This window comes from Bufo bufo, chromosome 10, assembly GCF_905171765.1.
Source record: "Bufo bufo chromosome 10, aBufBuf1.1, whole genome shotgun sequence".
NCBI classification, from domain to species: domain Eukaryota; kingdom Metazoa; phylum Chordata; class Amphibia; order Anura; family Bufonidae; genus Bufo; species Bufo bufo.
The window spans coordinates 72,254,852-72,276,549 of NC_053398.1; the positions used below are offsets into that span (position 1 = coordinate 72,254,852).

At 42.8% G+C, this 21,698-nt stretch overlaps 1 protein-coding gene across 1 annotated transcript in view; it reads right to left on the reverse strand.

The window, feature by feature from the left end:
* LRP5 (LDL receptor related protein 5) overlaps positions 1-21,698 on the reverse strand; it is a 1,269,095-nt gene that overhangs the window by 523,551 nt on the left and 723,846 nt on the right. Inside the window, exon 11 of the mRNA XM_040409022.1 lies at positions 1,851-2,035. Coding sequence (XP_040264956.1) covers positions 1,851-2,035 — 185 coding nt within the window. The remainder of the gene's footprint in view (positions 1-1,850; positions 2,036-21,698) is intronic.

Here is a 21,698-nt window from a genome sequence, read left to right on the forward strand (position 1 = left end):
TGACATCGCATCACAGATGTCAGCCGTTTATACCAGAGTGTCAGCAATGTGCTGACACCCTGGTATACCCACTGTACACCAACGATTATTCAAGAGGAGGCCCGCCTCCCGCACCGCCTGCAACACCCCCCCTGCACCACTTGCCGCCATAAAATCATTCAGGGGTGCAGGGGGGGTGAATAAAACTTTATTTGGGGCATTTTACAGTTTGATCCCCGCGATCAGAATCGACAGAAAGCGCAGCAAACCGCAGGTCTGAATTGACCTGCGGTTTGCTGCGATCGCCGATACATGACCCCCCCCCCCCGGCGTTGTGACAGTATGCCGGCTGAATGATTTCAGTCGGCATCCTGTTCGGATTAACCCACGCAGCGCCGCAATCTCATTTTAAACTCATGACGTACCGGTACGTCATGGGTCCTTAAGGACTAGGGAAACATGCCGTACCGGTACGTCATGCGTGCCTAAGGGGTTAAAATTCACCTGCCTATTGAAGTCAATGGCGGTTCGCCCGTTCGCAAACATTTGCAAAAATTTGCGTTCGCGAACGGAAAATTTTATGTTCGCAACATCTCTACTGATAATCAAATATTACATTTTATGGATTACACTTGGAGAGAAGTTAAAAAAATTATGGGTATTAAGGGTTATTTAAAATGCACTCCAATATGGAATAATATAAATTTGAGTGAAATTCAGAAGATTAAACAATACGTAAATTGGGAGAATAGAGGGGTAAGTTTGTTAGCTCATATTTTTGAGGGGGATACATTGAAGGATTTTGAGATTTTGATTAGGGAGTTTGGGATCCAAAAAAAATATTATTTCAAATACTTACAAATAAGGGATGCAATTAATTCGGCTGCCAACTGAGAGACATATAAAAAAGCCTCTTCAGAAGAAGTTGATTGGTTTCTTAGGGATGGAAAGGCAGTACAAACAAAATTAAAATATTAGCAAAAGAGAAATGGAAAAAAGACATTGAAGATCTATCAAACGAGAAATGGGAGGATGTTTTGAATAATAGAACTCTGGTCTCATTAAGGGCCTCACATAGGGTTTACCAGTTTTTTCTTATTCACAGGTTACATCGTACACCTTTAATGTTAAAAAAAAATGGGTTTTAGAGCGACAGATGAATGCCCGAGGTGCAGTGAAGAACAGGCGGGTTTAGTGCATTTAGTTTGGAGATGTCCCAAATTGTTTAGGTATTGGGCTGAAATAGCAGTTATTATTGAAAAAGTTTACAGATATATGGGGATCCTGTGATATGGATATTGGGGGTACAATTCACTTGAGATTACGGAAGATGGTCAAACAAACACTATGTCAGCTACTGTTCCAGGCAAGATTGCTTTTCCTAAAAAAAATGAATCCAAAAAGATCAGACCTTAGTATGTGAATGGAAGAAATCTGTTAATGAAATTATAAAAATGGAAAGGAAAATTAAGGATAATAGGGGTATAAATGATTGTTCTATAGAAACATGGAATCAATGTTTAATGTTATATAAGTTGTTTTTTTTCTTTTTTTTTTTGTTCCCCCCATCCTGTCTCTCTGTATGGGGTTAATTGGGTTTCGGGGTGGTATGTGGGGGAAAACATATGTAATATATTATGGAAATGATTACTGTTTTTATGATGTATTTAAAAATCCATGAATAAAAATAAATACTCAATGAAGCACAATCTACAAAATGCAGAAGTAATTCTTCATTAAATGATCTATAACCTATGCAGGTCTGCAATAATGGTGGCATATCCCAAAAACCAAACCCTACAATTACACACTGTTCCAGTTCTTACACAAATATAACTGAGAAATGAGAAGCCAAGCCCTTCTCCACTTACCTAGCATGTTGGATGATTGGATCATGTTAGTATCCAGGTCTGTCCAATAGAGTCTTTGGTCAGAGTAGTCAATGGTTAGATCATTAGCACGGCCCAATTTGTCAACCAAAGTGATTATATTGGTCCCATCCATGTAGGCACGAACTATCCTGGGTCTTCCTCCCCATTCTGTCCAGTACATGTAACTGTAATGATAAAGTTGAGAAATTCAATTAAAGTTGATTAAACGGCTGTTACTAGTGACATGTGCTCAGCTTCACACCATAAAATCATAAGCTATAGGCCCATAACAGAGGTGATATAAGCTAAATCCAATACATACTATTAGCAGCAGTGTCCAGCAAAACATCTCTCACCTTACTTGAAATAAGCTGGCTGTGCCTAGACCGTTCTGATAAAATTACTCTCACTGGTGACTGGGTTGTCCAAAAGCCCTCTATACTGACACTAACTGGAGGGTCTCCCCACCTCCTAAGGACAGTAACCACTGTGAAAGCACAAGATTACAAAAATAATAGTGATGCTAAAACTGAAAAATATTATTGAAATCCAAACAAAAGGTAATTAGTATTGATCTAGCACCAAAGTGCTCGGGTGCTCTGGCCAAACACATCGGTATGCTCAGGTGCTCTACCGAGCACCCGAGTATAATGGCAGTCAATGGGAGAACCCGAGCATTAAACCAGGCACCCCCTGGTTTGAAGAGGGGAGGGTGCCTGGTTACATAGTTAATACGGTTAATACGTCCATCAAGTTCAACCAAGGGATAGGTGGGATGTGAATCCCAAAATTAATTGAGACTCCAATTTTTACACGTTTTCATAAGCATTAATGTTTTTAACTTATAAGAATTCGTATAAACCCTTTTTGAAACTGTCTACTGTTCCTGCTGTGACCACGTCCTGAGGAAGTGTATTCCACAGCTTCACAGTTCTTACAGCAAAGAAGCTTTGATGCTTTCAGAGACTGAACTTTTTCCTCTCCAATTGGAGGCATTGCCCCCTTGTCTTTTGAGCGCATTTGACATGGAACTACTTTTCACTGTATTTTTTGTATGGCACATTTATATATTGTTATAGGTTAATCATGTCCCACATTAGACGTCTCTTCTCAAGACTAAATAAATTCAATTATATTAATCTTTCTTCATAACTAAGACCCTAACATTTTCCTTATCAGTTTAGTCGCTCTCCTCTATACTTTTTCCAGCTGCAGTGCGTCCTTTCTATGTACTGGTGCCCAGAACTGAGCTGCATATTTCAGATGAGGCTGCACCAACACTTTGTAAAGTGGTAATATTACATCCCTGCCCCGCGTATCCATAGCTCATTTAATGCATGACAATATCCTGGTGGCCTTAGAAGCAGCTGATTGACATTGTATGCTGTAATTTAATCTACCATCCACAAGGACACCCAAATCTTTCTCTAGAAGTGACTCTTCCAGTGTTACATCACCTAGGACATATGAAGCACAGAGATTATTACTACCAAGATGCATAACTTTACATTTGTCCACATTGAACCTTATTTGCCAAGTTGATGCCTAATCACTCAGTGTTCAAGTCAGCTTGTAGTTTATGGACATCTTCCATAGACTGTACAGTTCCACACAGCTGATTGTCATCTGCAAAAATAGATATGGTGCTATTAATCCCCCCCTCAATATCATTAATAAATAAATTAAATAATAAAGGGCCCAGCACTGAACCTTGGGGTACACCACTTATAACCTGGGACCATTCGGAATAGGAATCATTGACCACAACTCTCTGGACACGGTCCTTCAGCCAGTTTTCAATCCAATTACAAACTATACTTTCCAAGCCCATAGACCTTACTTTACCTATTAAGCGTCTATGAGGGACAGTATCAAAAGCCTTTACAAAATCCAGAAACACTACATCCACAGACGCCCCTCTGTCCAAGCTAATTACCTCCTCATAAAAACAAATCAGGTTAGTCTGACAACTTCTCCTCCTTGATAAACCCATGCTGGCTATCACTTATAATATAATTTATAGTCACATACTCCTATATATAGTCCCTTAAGAGTCCTTCAAACATTTTTCCCACAAAAGAAGTTAAACTAACTGGTCTATAATTACCTGTGGGGGACCATGATCCTTTTTTGAATATGGGCACCATGCTTGCCTTGCACCAATCACCAGTACCTACAGAATCTTTAAAAATTATAAACAGGGGCACAGCAATGACTGAATTGAGCTCTTTAAGCAAATCTATCTGGACCCGGAGCCTTGTTCACATTTACCCTATTTAACTTCTCTTGGACCATATCTACAGTTAGCCAATTGAGTATATCACTGGATGTACTAACAGCCCCCACGTCACAGATATCAGATCCTTTCTCTTCTTTTGTATATACAGAGCTAAAAAACCCATTTAGTATCTCTGCCTTTTCCTTAGCTTCAGTGACTACCCCCCCTTTACCATTATTTAGTGGACCTACCTGCATAGACCTAAGTTTTTTAGCATTTATATACTTAAAAAAAAATTGGGATTTGTTTTGCTCTCTTTTGCTACCTGCTGTTTGTTTAGTATTTTTGCTAATAATATCTCTTTTTTACAGATTTTATTAAGCCCTTTGTAATCTTCAAACGCTACAGCTGACCCGTCAGATTTGTATTTTTTAAATGCTCTCTTTTTTTTTCTTTTATTGCACTTTTTACAGTAGCTGTAAGCCATGGGGGGTTTAATTTTAGCCGTTTATACTTATTACCTAAAGGGATACATTTTTTAGTGCAATTACTCAATGTGGATTTGAAGCTCTCCCATTTATCCTCAGTATTATTTTGTGACAGTAGACTGGGAGTCTATGCCCTGAAATGCTGGTTCATAGGAAAAGGTCAGAAATTGATGGAACCACCACCAAAATGGTTCGGGGACAGCATGGGGAGGATGTCTGGATGCATCTTGGACTCAGAGGTCGCTGCTGGGAACGATGTTGTCCGACTAGCACGCCATTTTTATAGACTGACACTAATACGCACAAAACCGAAGATAAAATAGATTTTAGAGGAAAAATTGTTAGGAAACATTCTTTCCTGTATGTTTACTTGTATATAAAGTGCAAGTGCTGCCAAAAATTACAAGGAAAAGACACTCCAAAACAACCTGTATATCACATAATGGAGGGCCTCATTCACATTGTGGCACAATTGTTCATGTAGTGGGACTCCTCCACTCATAAAGGCTATGCACTAAGTGAAGGGGCTGCCAAAAATTACAAGGAACTTGCACTTCAATACACCCTTTGTTACACATAAAGGAGGGCATCATACGCAGCCTGGAAAAATTAAGATTGATGGCCTGCTGGTGACCCTCAAAAACATTTGGAGCAAGGGCCTGATCTGACCATCTAAAACATTATGGGCGAGGGCCTGCTGCCGCTTTGGTGGCTCTAGATAACCTGGGGCCGATCGCACGCCCCCGTAACGGCGACGATCCATCCGGATGTCTGCTGTATTGTAATGACCGGCGTCACGCACAGGGAGGGAAAAGGGAAAGCCCTGCCCAAGGGAGAGGGAAAGGTGGTGACCCCTGACTCACCTTGCGGCTGGCACCTGACTGCCCTGACGTCCCTAGACGGGTTCCTCACCCGTGCGGCGATCGCGTGCCTAAACCCTGGCTTTCCCTTAAATGAGCCCTAGATAGTGAACGGGCCGGTGGGATCGCTAGTCCGCACCACTGACACGAAGAGGGAAACACCAGGGAGAGGACAGACAATACAGACAAACACATACACCCAGGTGGGCGACCACAGCAGACCACAAAGGTCCAACAGGGATCCGGAGGGTAGCGTTCTGGACCAACAACCAGAGAACGCAGCAACACAGCTCCAGAGGGTTAGAATAGATGTCCAGGCAGGAGGCTCTATATCTGGCAACCAGAGAAGTGTGAGAGGGGAATATAAGGAGGTTGGGAGTGCTGGACAAGGAACAGCTGAGGAGAAGGAGCTACGGATCCCTGAGTGAGCCAAAAGGGTTGCAAAGCAAACCCAGAAAGCTACCATAAGGAAACAGCCCTATCTTACATAGAGCGCGCAGCCAACCGCTGCGACTTCCTGACCCCGGGTATAACGGAGTCAGGCGTGGTTCTTGACACCCTCGTGACACCTATCAACTTTCGATGTTATTTTCAGCACAAACCATGGTGACCACGGGTAATGGGGAATCAGGGTTCGATTCCGGAGAGGGAGCCTGAGAAAGAGCTACGTCTACCACATCTAAGCAAGGCAGCATGCGCGCAAATTACCTATTCGATATAATTAAGTGATGGCCTGCAGGTGAGCTGACCCTGTAAAATATTTTAGGTGCGGGCCTGCAGGTGAGCTGACCCTGTAAAAGATTGCAGGTAGGGGCCTGCAGGTGAGCTGAACCTCTAATACATTATATGCGAGGGCCTGCAGATGAGCTGACACTGTAAAAGATTGTAGGTGAAGGCCTGCTGGTGAGCTGATCCTGTAAAACATTATATGTGAGGGCCTGCTGGTGAGCTGACCCTGTAAAAGATTTGAGGTGTGAGCCTGCTGGTGAGCTGACCCTGTAAAAAATTATATGCGAGGGCCTGCTGGTAAGCTGACCCTCTAAAAGGTTGTAGGTGAGGGCCTTCAGGTGAGCTGACCCTCTAAAAAATTATATGCGAGGGCCTTCAGGTGAGCTGACTCTGTGAAAGATTTGAGGTGCGGGCCTGCAGATGAGCTGACCCTGTAAAAGATTTTAGGTGTGGGACTGCTGGTTAGCTGACCCTGTAAAAGATTGTAGGTGAAGGCCTGCAGGTGAGCTGACCCTGTAAAAATTATATGTGAGGGCCTGCTGGTGAGCTGACCATGTAAAACATTATATATGAGGGCCTGCAGCTGAGCTGACCCTGTAAAACATTATATGCGAAGGGCATCTATGCGACGAATAAGCATGTTGATATGATGGAAGAGGAGAAGGAGGATGAGAAAAGGAAGATTCAACCATATACCCTTGTTTGTGGTGGAAGGTGAGCATGGCAATACAGTCTATTCAGTACATTATAAACAACACATTTAAAGTGCCTTTATGTTCATCAGCTTTCCTCTGGTGGAGTCGAGAAGTCATGGTCAATCCAGGCCTTGTTCATTTTAATAAAAGTCAATCTGTCAGCATTTTCAGTTGACAGGCAGATACACTTATCTGTTATAATGCCATCAGCAGCACTAAATACCCGATCAGACAAAATGCTGGAGGCAGGGCAGCCGAGCACCTCCAAGGCGTAGAGCGCCAGTTCGTGCCACGTGTCCAGCTTGGACACCCAGTTGTTGTAAGACACTGAGGGGTCATTGAGGACGCCGACACGGTCTGCTATGTACTACTTCACCATCTTCCAAAATGTTTCCCTCCTTGTGATACTAGGCTGCGCATCAGGGTGAGGGTGATGGCGGGGTGTCATAAAACTGTCCCAGGCTTTGGAGAGTGTTGCCCTGCCTCTGTTGGAACTGCTGTGTGTTCCCCTTGTCTTCCCTCCTCGGTTGGCCAAGGAACTACAGACTCTGCCGCCAGTGTTGTCAGATGGAAAGTTTTGGAGCAATTTTTCAACAAGGATCTTCTGGTATTGCACCGTTTTGCTCAACCTCTCACCCAGAGGAATAAGAAATAAGAAGTTCTCTTTTTGTAGCGGGGGTCAAGAAGGGTGATCAACCAGTAATCAGTGTTGTCTAAAATGCGTAAAACGCGCAGGTCGCGGGAAAGGCAGCTTAACATGAAGTCAGCCATGTGTGCCAGAATACCAACAGGCAAGACTTTACTGTCGTCATCAGGAGGATCACTCTTAATCTCCTCATCCTCTTCTACGCAACCACGCAGAACAGGTGGAATTAAACTTCCATGGGTACTACCCTCTGTAGCGGAGGCAATGTCTCCTGCTCCTCCTCCTCCTCTTCATCGTCCAATTCGCGCTGAGAAGATGAACTGAGGGTGGTCTGGCTTTCACCCTGAGTAATGTCTTCCCCCATTTCCACCTCTTCCACATGCAAAGCGTCGTCCTTAATTGTGAGCAGCGAACATTTGAGTAGACACAGAAGTGGGATGGTTATGCTGATAATAGTGTTATCGCCGCTCACCATCTGTGTTGATTCCTCAAAGTTTCTTAAACCTCACAGAAGTCAGACATCCATGCCCACTCCTCGCTTGTGAATAGCGGAAGCTGACTTGGAAAGGCGACGACCATGTTGCAGCTGGTATTCCACTAGTGCACTCTGCTGCTCACAAAGCCTGGCCAACATGTGGAATGTAGAGTTCCAGCGTGTGCTCATGTCGCACAACAGCCGTTGAGCTGGTAATTTCAAGCGCTGCTGCAGCGTTGACAGACCGGCTGAAGCTGTCGATGATTTGCGGAAATGTGCACACACACGGCACATCTTCACCAGTAGCTCAGGCAAATTGGGGTAGGTTTTGACAAACCGCTGAACCACAAAGTTTAAGACGTGGGCTAGGCATAGGATTTGTGTGAGCTTCCCGAGCTCCAAAGCCCACACCAAATTACGGCTATTATCAGAGACAACCATGCCTGGTTCTAGGTTGAGTGGCGAGAGCCACAGATCAGTCTGGTCTTTTATCCCCTGCCACAGCACTTCGGCGGTTTTCCCCTAAGCATATCAGCTTCAGCACTGCCTGTTGCCGCTTCCCCACTGCAGTACTACACTGCTTCCAGCTACCGACTGATGACTGAGTGGTGCTGCACGCAAATAATTCTGAGGTGGAAGTGGAGGAGGAGGAGAAGTGGGGGTTGGAGCCACTAATGTAGGTGAAGGCGGAAACCATGATGGTATTAGGGCCTGCAATCCTTGGCGTTGGTAGCACCTTTGCCATCTCATTGTACGACTCGCTCCCGGCCTCCACAACATTCACCCAGAGTGCCGTCAGGGAAATGTAGCGTCCCTGGCCGAATGCAGTTGTCTATGTGTCCATGGTTAAGTGGACCTTCCCAGTAACTGCGTTGGTCAGGGACACATGTTGGTGAAAGGTGGGCACGGCACACCTTGAAAAATAGTGGTGACTGGGGACTGCATAACGTGGGACGGCCGCCGACATCAGGCTGCGGAAGGCCTCAGTGTCCACAAGCCTAAATGGCAACATTTCCAGGGCCAGTAATTGGGAAAGCTGCGCATTTAGTGCTATGGCCTGTGGGTGGGTGGCTGGGTATTTGCGCTTGGGTTCAAATGCCTGGGGTAAGGACATTTGGACGCTGCGCTGGGACACGGAAGTGGATGTGGTCGCTGATGGTGCTTGCGAAGATCCAGGTGCAGGGCGGGAGGCATCCGGGCCTGCACCTTCAACGGGATTGGCCAGCATGTAACACAGCGGAAGAGGAGGCAGTGGTGTGACCCGCAGACACAGATTGTGAACCCAGGCGTTCGTCCCACTTATTATGGTGCTTGGATGCCTTGTGGCAGATCATGCTGGTGGTGGTGAGGTAGTGTTCACGCCCCGGCTCATTTTGGGACGGCACAGGTTGCATACTACTATTCTTATGTCGTCTGCACTTTCCTCAAGAAAGCGCCATACTGCGGAACACCTACCCCTTTGCAAGGGAGATTTCTGCAAGGCAGTGCTCCATGGAACAGTTGCAGGCCTGTTTGGTGTGGGCCACCTTCTCCCTTTTGCCACCCCACTACCTGTTCCAGCCTGTTGCAGTGAAGCAGATCCTTGGTGTTTGGCTGAGCATGCTCGATCATCACTACAGGTAATACATCAGAAAAAAACAAAGAGTGGGAATCCCCAGGGAATTTCTAGAGGCTATTGTAAAACCCAATTACCGGTAACAGTAATTTCAACTTTTTCTGGGACCATCACAATGACACAGTCAGGAGGAATAACAGAAAAGAAAATCAATTAGGGTCAGATTGACAAACATAAGTACTGGTTGGTTAAAATGTCCAGTTCATAATGTTAAAAGAGGGTCATTGCTTTTGCCCAAGTGGCTGCCAAACACATTTACTCAACGGAAGCTAAAGCACCCTCTGCCCAGAAGGTACTGTATAAACAGCTCTTGTGGAATGTGCTCTGCAGTCTTCAAGTGGGGACAATCCCTTCTGTTGATAGCAAAATACTGTTTTACTAGCAGCAAACCCATTGTTTTTGCCCTAATATTGGAGGCAGAGATGTTTTGTTTTCCAGAACTGCTTAGGGGTCTTAAGGTAAAGTAGCCAAGGGTATGCCTGTGGACATCCAAATTTGTGAAACTTGAGAACTTTATCAGTAGAAGATGGACAAAAGGATGGCGAGAAACTTCCTGCCGATAATGAAACAATGGGGAGAAAAGCTGCTGGCCAGTGCTTGAAAATGACCCTGTCTTCTAAGATCATAAGAAGAAGGCTTGAATTTCCCCTACCCTTCTGGGCCACACTGATGGCCAAAAAGAATACAGTCTTATACGAGAGAGGTTTTAGGGAGATGTTCGAGATAGGTTTGAATGAAGCTTCCATCAGGACTTACAAAAAGTCCAGTAGAACAGGAATGTTGAGAGGAATCATTGAGTTCGATTTATCCCATGCAAAAAGATAAAGATTTCCAGGTCCTGAGATATCTCCTAAATGCAGGATAATTGAGACTAAGCAGCAAGGTAGACACTATTGGATCAAAAAGACCATTTTTCCTTTCAATATGATATTTTCAGCCTCCAAACAGTTGGTCGTTTTTGAAGAGTGTTCGGGTGAAAGATTGAACCCTGACACAGAACATCTTGAGTAGATTGTAGAGTCCAGAAATCCCCCGCTAATAAATTGAGGAGGAGTAGGAACCATGATCATTTTTGGCCATAATTGAGCAACCATGGTGATCTGAGCATTTTCTTCTGCTAATTTCATGAGTATCCTTGGCATCAGGGAGAAACTGTACAAGGAAGATCTTCAGGCCAGGTGAGAGAGAGATTGGTCCTGCAAAGAGAGAATACAGTTTTTTGTATCAGCCTATTACTTTTGGTACCAACTAGATCCAGAATCGGAGTGCCCCAGAATCTGCTGGAACAAACTAGGGTTCGGTCGTCATTCTCTCTCCCTTAGAACTTTCACAAGACAGGATTTTACAGACAAGTGATGTTAGAGACTGCATAGCAAGGACTAGAAAACATCTAGCTATTTAACAAAGATCTTACCTCCATTAAAGACATTATCGGGGTAAGATCACCTCTATTTGTATCATATGAGTGTCGGCCGAATGACATGTTTTGCGTTGATTGATGGGATCTCACTCATTTGCAACTAAGTTGTGTTAAGTCTATCTTTTCCCGAATCTCAGAGTTCACAATACTTTTGGTACCAGAAGTAAGGTTTGGGCAAAAATATGTTTATTGTTTATAAGATGATACAATTAGTTGTTTTGGTTTGATCCTGGTTTGTCAAGAATGGGACCCAGGGTATCTGTACACACGGGAGAGGTCACAGCATACACTGGTACATTGGATCTACAAGTGGCTATAGCTGTGAGTGAAGTTATAGACAAAAGGATATATATATAGATTATACATATATATATACAGTCATGGCTGAAAGTGTTGGCACCCCTGACATTTTTCCAGAAAGGTATGTGTGTATTCGAACAACACAAAAAACTGAGAAATAAAAGCCAAAAATGCAATAATTTCAAGCAAAACTCCAAAAATGATCTGGACAAATTTACTGGCACCCTCAACTTAATATTTCTGATGCACACCCGCACACCCTTTGAAAGAAATAACTGAAATCAATCACTTCCTATAACTATCAACAAGCTTCTTACACATCTCAACTGGAATTTTGGACCACTCTTCTATTGCAAACTGCCCTGTGTCTCTCATATTGGAAGGGTGCCTTAAGATCTCTCCACAGGTGTTCAATGGGATTTAGATCCGTTTTTCGATTCTGGGCACTTAAGAAATCTCCAGTGCTTTGTTCCTATCCATTTCTGGGTGCTTCTTGAAGTATGTTTGGGGTCATTGTACTGCTGGACCCATGACCTAGGACGCAAACGTAGCTTTCTGACACTGGGCCCTACATTGCGACCCAAAATCCACTAGTAATCTTCAGATTTCAAGATGCCTTGCACACAGTCAAGGCACCCAGTGCCAGAGGCAGCAAAACAACATACTTGAACCTCCACCATATATGACTGTAGGTACTGTGTTCTTTTCTTTGTAGGTCTCGTTCCGTTTTCAGTAAACACTAGAATGATGTGCTTTACCAAAAAGCTCTCTCTTTGTCTCTTCTTGTAAATTTTTCTTTATTTTGAGAAAAATTAAATAGCATATCAAAATTTGCTATATTGATATAAATCAAAATGTTTCTAACATTTTCATTGAGTTTACATAATAGAGATGTAATTGTTTCAAACATTACACAAATACAGAAAGATAAGTCAAGGATATAATCACTTTAAGTCATTAACCATAGCTTGTGAGAATGCTTATGATGATTTGACAAGAACAATCACTAACATCTAAGAGTAAGGGCTCTTTCACACTTGCGTTCTTTTCTTCCGGCATAGAGTTCCATCGTCGGGGCTCTATGCCGGAAGAATCCTGATCAGTTTTATCCTAATGCATTCTGAATGGAGAGAAATCCGTTCGGGATGCATCAGGATGTCTTCAGTTCCGGACCGGAACGTTTTTTGGCCGGAGAAAATACAGCAGCATGCTGCACTTTTTGCTCCGGCCAAAAATCCTGAACACTTGCCGCAACGCCGGATCCGGAATTAATGCCCATTGAAAGGCATTAATCCGGATCCGGCCTTAAGCTAAACGTCGTTTCGGCGCATTGCCGGATCCGACGTTTAGCTTTTTCTGAATGGTTACCATGGCTGCCAGGACGCTAAAGTCCTGGCAGCCATGGTAAAGTGTAGTGGGGAGCGGGGGAGCAGTATACTTACCGTCCGTGCGGCTCTCCGGGCGCTCCAGAGTGACGTCAGGGCGCCCCACGCTCATGGATGACGTGTCGCATGGATCACGTCATCCATGCGCATGGGGCGCTCTGACGTCATTCTGGAGCGCCCCGGGAGCCGCACGGACTGTAAGTATACTGCTCCCCGCTCCCCACTACTACTATGGCAACCAGGACTTTAATAGCGTCCTGGGTGCCATAGTAACACTGAACGCATTTTGAAGACGGATCCGTCTTCAAATGCTTTCAGTTCACTTGCGTTTTTCCGGATCCGGCGTGTAATTCCGGCAAATGGAGTACACGCCGGATCTGGACAACGCAAGTGTGAAAGAGCCCTAAGACGGGTTGTGATTTAGGGGAGGAGGAAGGGGGACATAGGGAGGGGAGGAAGGGGAAAGGGGAAAAATAGGGGACAACACAAAGAACAGTACCAGTCATGTATGATACAGTATGATTAGATATCATATGTTGAAAATTCTCTACATTTTATTACATATCTAGAATCATAAACTTGAATTGTGAGTATTTTTCTGGAGTCAGATAATTTTCCCAAGCTCCCCAAGTGTCCTTATATTTCGAAAGGTTTTGTGCTAGTGTCCATTTGAGTTTCTCGAAACTTTGTATCTTTTGGACTTCAGCTAGCCATTCCTCAGTTGACGGCGGATCCTGTTGAAGCCATTTTTTGGGCACCATTATCTTAGCAGCATTGAGGAGTTGTAAGCAAAGTTCAAATCTAATGCTTATCTGACTTACATCAAACAGATAAAATAAAACTAATTCTTCAGAAACCTTAACCTTGGTTTGAAATACCTCATTAATGATACAGTTGAAATTTTTCCAGAAGGGTATTATCTTAGGGCATGTGTACCATATATGAGTGTAATCACCTACTTCCACATTACATCTCCAACATAAATTAGATATTTCTGGATTGATCCTGTGCATTAGTGTGGGAATTTTATACCACCTAGTTATTAACTTATAGTGCATCTCTTGGTATGTGAAGGATTGTGAGAAAGTGAGTGTTTTTTTCAACAGAAAACCTTCTTACGTTCCTTGTTCCATTTATCAAGATGTGACGGAGGTTCATCTGAACTGTTTAATATCTTGTAGCACTTGGAAATTAAGTGATCCCCAGCTGAGTCTTTTTGTAATAGCTGAATCAATGGGGTAGTTTCCATTGGATTTCTTTGTCTCTTCTGTCCACAAAACATTTTCCCGGAATGATTTTGTTTAGTTTTGTCTAGCTTTTTTATGTCTCTGTGTCAGTAGTCGGGTCCTCCTGGGCCTCGTGCCATAGTGTACAGTAACTGAATTAGAAATATAACAAATGCCCACCCTTTAATACAGGGCCATAGCAATTCTATACCTAAAATAAGAGATTTACGGCAAATGTGTCAGCAGTCGAAGGATGCAGACGGCGATATTTTAGACTGCCCCTTAATACTGAGACACAGTCATTCTATATATCAACTAAAGAATTAACCCTTTCAAGACCAAACCATTTTTGACCTTCGTGACCACGTCTAATTTTGCAAATCTGATATGTGTCACTTTATGTGCTATTAACTTTGGAATGCTTTTACTTATCCAAACCATTTGGAGATTGTTTTCTCATGACACATTTCTCTGCTTTTAAAACAGTAAGCGATACCTCATAAAATATTTATTACTTAACATTTCCCATATGTCTACTTTTTGTTGGCATCATTTTGTAAATGTAATTTTAATTTTTTAAGACGTTAGAAGGCTTAGAATTTTAAAATTCTTAAAATTTCTAAGAAAATTTCCAAAACCCACTTTTTAAGGACCAGTTCAGGTCTGAAGTCAATTTGTGGGGCTTACATAGTGGAAACCCCCCATAAACGACCCCATTACTACACTCCTCAAGTTACTCTAAACTAATTTTACAAACGTTGTTAACACTTTAGGTGTTCCACAAGAATTAAAGGAAAATGGAGATTACATTTCTAGATTTCACTTTTTTGGCAGATTTTCCATTTTAATAATTTTTTTCTTTAACACATCGAAGGTTAACAGCCAAACAAAAACTCAATATTTATTACCCTGATTCTGCGGTTTACAGAAATACCCCACATGTGGTCGTAAACTGATGTAAGGGCACATGGCAGGGCACGGAAAAAAAGGAGCGTCATAGGGTTTTTGGAAGGTGGATTTTGCTAGACTGGTTTTTAGATGTCATGTCCCATTTGAAGCTCCACTAATGCACCCTTACAGTAGGACTCCCAAAAAGTGACCCCAATTTGGAAACTAGGGGATAAGGTGCCAGTTTTATTGGTACTATTTTGAGGTAAATATAATTTTTAATTGCTCTATATTGTGTTTTTTGTGAGGGAAGGTAACCAAAAATGGCTATTTTGGCACCATTTTTATTTATTACAACATTCATCTGACAGGGTAGATCATGTGCTATGTTTATAGAGCAGGTTGTTACGGATGCAATAATATAAAATAGGTCTACTTTGTTTGTTTTTGTTTAAGTTTTACATAATAAAGCATTTTTGAAAAAAAAAGTTTGTGTCTCTATTTTCTGAACATTTTTTTATTTTTCTGCCAATCGTCTTGTACAGGTGCTCGTTTTTTGCAGAAAGAGTTGATGCATTTATTGGTACCATTTTTGGGTACATATGATTTTTTGATCATTCATTATTACACTTTATGAGACAAGGTGACCACAAAATTGGTTGTTTTGGAACAGTTTTTATTTATTTATTTTTACAGAGTTCACCTGAGGGATTAGGTCATGTGATATTTTTATAGAGCAGATTGTTACAGATGTGGCAATACCTAATATGTATACTTTTTATTATTTAAGTTTTACACAATAATAGCATTTAAAAAAAAAAAAAAAGATGTTTTAGTGTCTCCATAGTCAGAGCAATTTATTTTTTATTTTTTGACAAATGTCTTAGGTAGGATCTCATTTTTTTGCAGGATAAGGTGACTGTTTGATTGGTACTATTTTGGGGGGCATATGCATTTTTGATCGCTTGGTGTTGCAATTGTTGTGATGTAAGGTGACAAAAATGGCTTTTTTTGACACAGTTTTATTGAATTTTTTTTATAGTGTTTATTGGACGGGGTATATCATGTGATATATTTATAGAGCTGGTTGTTAACCACCTCCCGACCGCCTAACGCAGGGATGTGTCCTGCGGGCGGCCGGGTTATTCCTCCTGGACGCATTGGCGCGTCATCTTGCGAAACGCGAGATTTCCTGTGAAAAAGCGCTCACAGGAGCGCGCGTTCACAGGATCGCATGGTAAACGAGTTGATCTACAGCCTGCCAGCGGCGATCATTCGCTGGCAGGCTGTAGATGCGATTTTTTTTAACCCCAAAAAGGCATATTAGACGCTGTTTTGTTAACAGCGTCTAATATAACTGCTACCTGGTCCTCTGGTGATCTCTTTTGCTTGGATCGACCACCAGAGGACACAGGCAGCTCTGTAAGTAGCACCAATCACCACACTACACTACACTCACCCCCTGTCACTTATTAACCCCTTATTAACCCCTGATCACCCCATATAGACTCCCTGATCACCCCCCTGTCATTGATCACCCCCCTGTAAGGCTCCATTAAGACGTCCGTATGTGTTTTGCGGATCCACGGATCCGCAAAACACGGACACCAGCAATGTGCTTTCCCCATTTTGCGGATCCGCACATTGCCAGAACTATATAGAAAATGCCTTTTCTTGTCCGCAATTGCGGACAAGAAAAGGACATGTTCTATAGGCTCTACAAAAAACGCAGTGATCGCCCGATCAGGCCTGATCTTGTGCGCACACTTGAGTTCAGTCCACCCCACGGCAGTGCCAGAATTTATATTTTTTCTGATCACTGCAAAAACACAGTAAAATCGCTGCGGCGCTATAAAGATCACTTTTGAGGGGTATGGCGAGTTCATAGAAGATTTTTTTTTGGCATGTTAGCGGAAATTGATTTTTCTTTTTGTTTTTTCTTACAAAGTCTCATATTCCACTAACTTGTGACAAAAAATAAAATCTTACATGTACTCACCATACCCCCCACGGAATCCAAATGCATAAAAATGCCCTGTGAAATCCTAAAGGTACTCATTGGAATTTGGGCCCCTTTGCGCATCTTGGCTGCAAAAAAGTGTCACATATGTGGTATCGCCGTACTCAGGAGGGCAATGTGTTTTGGGGTGTATTTTTACATATACCTATGCTGGGTCAGAGAAATATCTCTGTAAATTGACAACTTTGTATAATTTTTTTTTTAAAGTTGTGATTTACAGAGATATTTCTCACACACAGTATGGGTATATGTAAAAATACACCCCAAAACACATTGCCCTACTTCTCCTGAGTACGGCGATAGCACATGTGTGACACTTTTTTGCAACCTAGGTGCGCAAAGGGGCCCAAATTCCAATGAGTACCTTTACGATTTCACAGGGCATTTTTTACGCATTTGGATTCCAAACTACTTCTCATACTTTAGGTCCCCTAAAATGCCAGGGCAGTATAAATACCCCACAAGTGACCCCATTTTGGAAAGAAGACACCCCAAGGTATTTCGTGAGGGGCATGGCGAGTTCATGTAAAATTTTAATTTTTGTCACAAGTTAGTGGAATATGAGACTTTGTAAGAAAAAAAAATATAAAAAACATTTTCCGCTAACTTGTGCCAAAAAAAATAATATTCTAGGAACTCGCCATGCCCCTCACGGAATACCTTGAGGTGTCTTCTTTCCAAAATGGGGTCATTTGTGGGGTATTTATACTGCCCTGGCATTTTAGGGGCCCTAAAGCGTGAGAAGTAGTTTGGAATCCAAATGCGTAAAAAATGCCCTGTGAAATCGTAAAGATACTCATTGGAATTTGGGCCCCTTTGTGCACCTAGGCTGCAAAAAAAGTGTCACACGTGATATCGCCGTACTCAGGGGAAGTAGGGCAATGTGTTTTGGGGTGTATTTTTACATATACCCATGCTGGGTGAGAGAAATATCTCAGTAAAATGACAACTTTGTATAAAAAAATGGGAAAAGTTGTCTTTTACAGAGATATTTATCTCACCCAGCATGGGTATATGAAAAATTCACCCCAAAACACATTGCCCTACTTCTCCCATACCACATGTGTGACACTTTTTTGCAGCCAAGATGCGCAAAGGGGCCGAAAGTCCAACGAGTAGCTTTAGGCTTTAAAGGGTTGCTCACAATTTAGGCCCGCCCAAAATGCCAGAACAGTAAACACACCCCACAAATGACCCCATTTTGGAAAGTAGACACCCCAAGGTATTCACTGAGGGGCATAGTGAGTCCGTGGGAGATTTATTTTGCCAGAAGTTAGCAGAAATGGAAACTTTTTTATTAATTTTTTTTCTCAGAAAGTGTCATTTTCCGCTAACTTGTGAAAAAAAATTAAATCATACATGAACTCACCATGCCCCTCCGCGAATACTTTGGGGTGTATTCTTTCTAAAATGGGGTCATTTGTGGGGTATTTATACTAGGGATCGACCAATTATCGGTTTGACCGATATTATCAGCCGATATTCAGGATTTTGAACGTTATCGGTATCGGCATCTATTTTGCCGATATACCGATAACGTATTGGGAACACATAACGCGCTGCTCTCAGCGCTCTCTGTGTTCCCTCCGCAGCACAGGGGAGAAGGAAGCAGTGTCTCCCTCCCCCTGTGCTGCTGCTGCCGCTGCCGCCAATGAGAGGATAGAAGATAAGAGGAGGGGCGGGGCTGTGGCCACCGCTCCACCAATAAAGATAAGGTAGCTGCGGTCCGCGGTAGTTAACCCCTTAGGTGCCGCGGATCGCAGCTACCGCTCATAGAGGTCGGGAGCCGGCTATGTGATTCTGCAGCCAGCTCCCGCCTCCTGTATATGAATGATTGAGAGACTTATCTTCATTGGTGGCGCAGTGCGCCCAAGCCCCCCAGTATTAATCATTGGTGGCGCAGTGCGCCCCCCACCCCCATCCCAATAGTAAAAACATTGGTGGCGCAGTGCGCCCCCCCAAGCCCCCCAGTATTAATCATTGGTGGCGCAGTGCGCCCCCCATCCCAATCCCAATAGTAAAAACATTGGTGGCGCAGTGCGCCCCCCCCCAGTATTAATCATTGGTGGCAGTGGCCACAGGATCCCCTCTCCCATGCTCCTCCGATCGGAGCCCCAGCAGTGTAATCCTGGGGCTCCGATCAGTTACCATGGCAGCCAGGACGCTATTGAAGCCCTGGCTGCTATGTTCAGCTCCCTGCTGCTGTGTGCACAAAGCACAGAGGAGCAGGGACAGTGTGAGCTCCTATTCACCCTGATAGAGATCTATCAGGGTGAATGGGACAAGGGTTCTAGTCCCTAAGGGGGCTAAAAGTTAGTAAAAAAAAATAAAAAAAAAAATATTAAGTATAAATGAAAAAGATTTACAAAAAACAAAAAAATACACATTAACAATAAACATATTAATTTTCAGCAGATTTGTGTAGGAATTTTTTTTTTTCTCAAAAATGAAAATTCCCAGAATATTGGTATAAATTATCGGCTATCGGCCTGAAAGTTCACAAATTATCGGTATCGGCCCTAAAAAATCAATATTGGTCGATCCCTAATTTATACTATCCTGGCATTCTAGCCCCTCAAGAAACATGACAGGTGCTCAGAAAGTCAGAGCTGCTTCAAAATGCGGAAATTCACATTTTTGCACCATAGTTTGTAAACGCTATAACTTTTGCGCAAACCAATAAATATACACTTATTGGATTTTTTTTATCAAAGACATGTAGCACAATAAATTCTGACACAAACTTGTATAGAAATGTAATTATATTTGAACAATTTTACCAGAAAAAGTTAAAAATACACTTTTTCTGAGAAAATTGCGGACTATTTTGATTAATATCAGAAAAATGAAAAATGTCAGCAGCAATGAAATACCACCAAATGAAAGCTCTATTAGTGAGAAGAAAAGGAGGTAAAATTCATTTGGGTGGTAAGTTGTATGACCGAGCAATAAACCGTGAAAGTAGTGTAGTGCAGAATTGTAAAAAGTGGTCTGGTCATTAAGGGGGTTTAAGCTAGGGGAGCTGAGGTGGTTAAGGACGCGGTGATACCTAATATGTGTTTATTTTTTTTTTTTCATTTTTTAATCTCTTATAAGTGGATATAGGAAAAGGCAATTTATTTTATTTTTAAATTACATTTTTATTTATTTTATTTTTTAACTTTTTTTATTTTCACACTTTTTTATTAAGTCCCACTTGGATCTTGAAGATCCAGTGGGGCTGATGACTGTACTATACTTTGCAATGCTCTTGCATAACCATCGGGCCGGTGCCATCGCAGCGCAGCAGCCTGATGGTTAATGGATGGAACCCCTTCCCTCTGTTTAACCCTTGGATGCAGCTAACTGCGGCATCTAAGGGGTTGCAGCGGAGTGTCAGCATACAGCTGACACTCACTGCTAAGCTGCCGCCATCAAATACAGCAGGGGGACCGCATCAAGGGCAGGGGGCACAAATGGGGCAGAGTCAAAAAGGAGGGGGTACGGTCAGCATGGAGGGGGCACATATGGGGCACAGACGGCCGTGCCCCTTATGATTATAAGGGGCATAGCCGGCACAGAAGAGGCGGGGCCGGGATAGAAGTGGCACGGCCAGCACAGATTAGCTGATGCCTGATTTCAGGCTCTGATCTGCAGAGTGCAGATCAGAGACTGAAACCGGCATTTTTACACTGCCGCGATCCGATTGGTTAGTCTGCATAGACTAACCAATTGGAGTGATCGCCGACAAGGAACCACTCTGGTCCCTTGCTGGCATTACTGGACTGTACGCTGTCTGTGACAGCAGCAGTGCAGGGCAGAAGCTTTAATCCAAGTGCTTAAAGAGCTGCCATGACGTTTATATACATGGTAGCTGCACGGGGTATGTGCCAATAGCATGTATATAGCTGTATGGCCATTGTGAAGGGGTTAAAGGGGATTGTGTCAGCAGTTTAATAAGATGCATACGGTGATATATTAGACTGTCCTTTAATACTGAGGCACAGTAATTCTATATAGAAACATAGAATGTGTCGGCAGATAAGAACCATTTGGCCCATATAGTCTGCCCAATATACTGAATACTAGGAATAGCCCCTGGCCCTATCTTATATGAAGGATGGCCTTATGCCTATCCCTTTCATGCTTAAACTCCTTCACTGTATTTGTAGCTACCACTTCTGCAGGAACGCAATTCCATGCATCCACTATTCTCTCAGTAAAGTAATACTTCCCGATATTACTTTTAAACCTTTGCCCCTCTAATTTAAAACAATGTCCTCTTGTAGCAGTTTTTCTTCTTTTAAATATATTCTCCTCTTTTACCTTGTTGATTCCCTTTATGTATTTAAAGGTTTCTATCATATCTCCTCTGTCTCGTCTTTCTTCCAAGCTATACATGTTAAGGTCCTTTATTCTTTGCTGGTAAGTTTTATCCTGCAATCCATTTACTAGTTTAGTAGCTCTTCTGAACTCTCTCCAAAGTATCAATATCCTTCTGGAGATATGGTCTCCAGTACTGCGCACAATACTCCAAATGAGGTCTCACTAGTGCTCTGTAGAGCGGCATGAACACCTCCCTCTTTCTACTGGTAATGCCTCTCCCTATACACCCAAGCATTCTGCTAGCATTTCCTGCTGCTCTATGACATTGTCTGCCTACCTTTAAGTCTTCTGAAATAATGACCGCTAAATCCCTTTCCTCAGATACTGAGGTTAGGACTGTATCACTGATTTTATATTCTGCTCTTGGGTTTTTACGCCCCAGGTGCATTATCTTGCACTTATCAACATTAAATTTTAGTTGCCAGATTTTTGACCATTCCTCTAGTTTTCCTAAATCCTTTTCCATTTGGTGTATCCCTCCAGGAACATCAACCCTGTTACAAATCTTTGTGTCATCA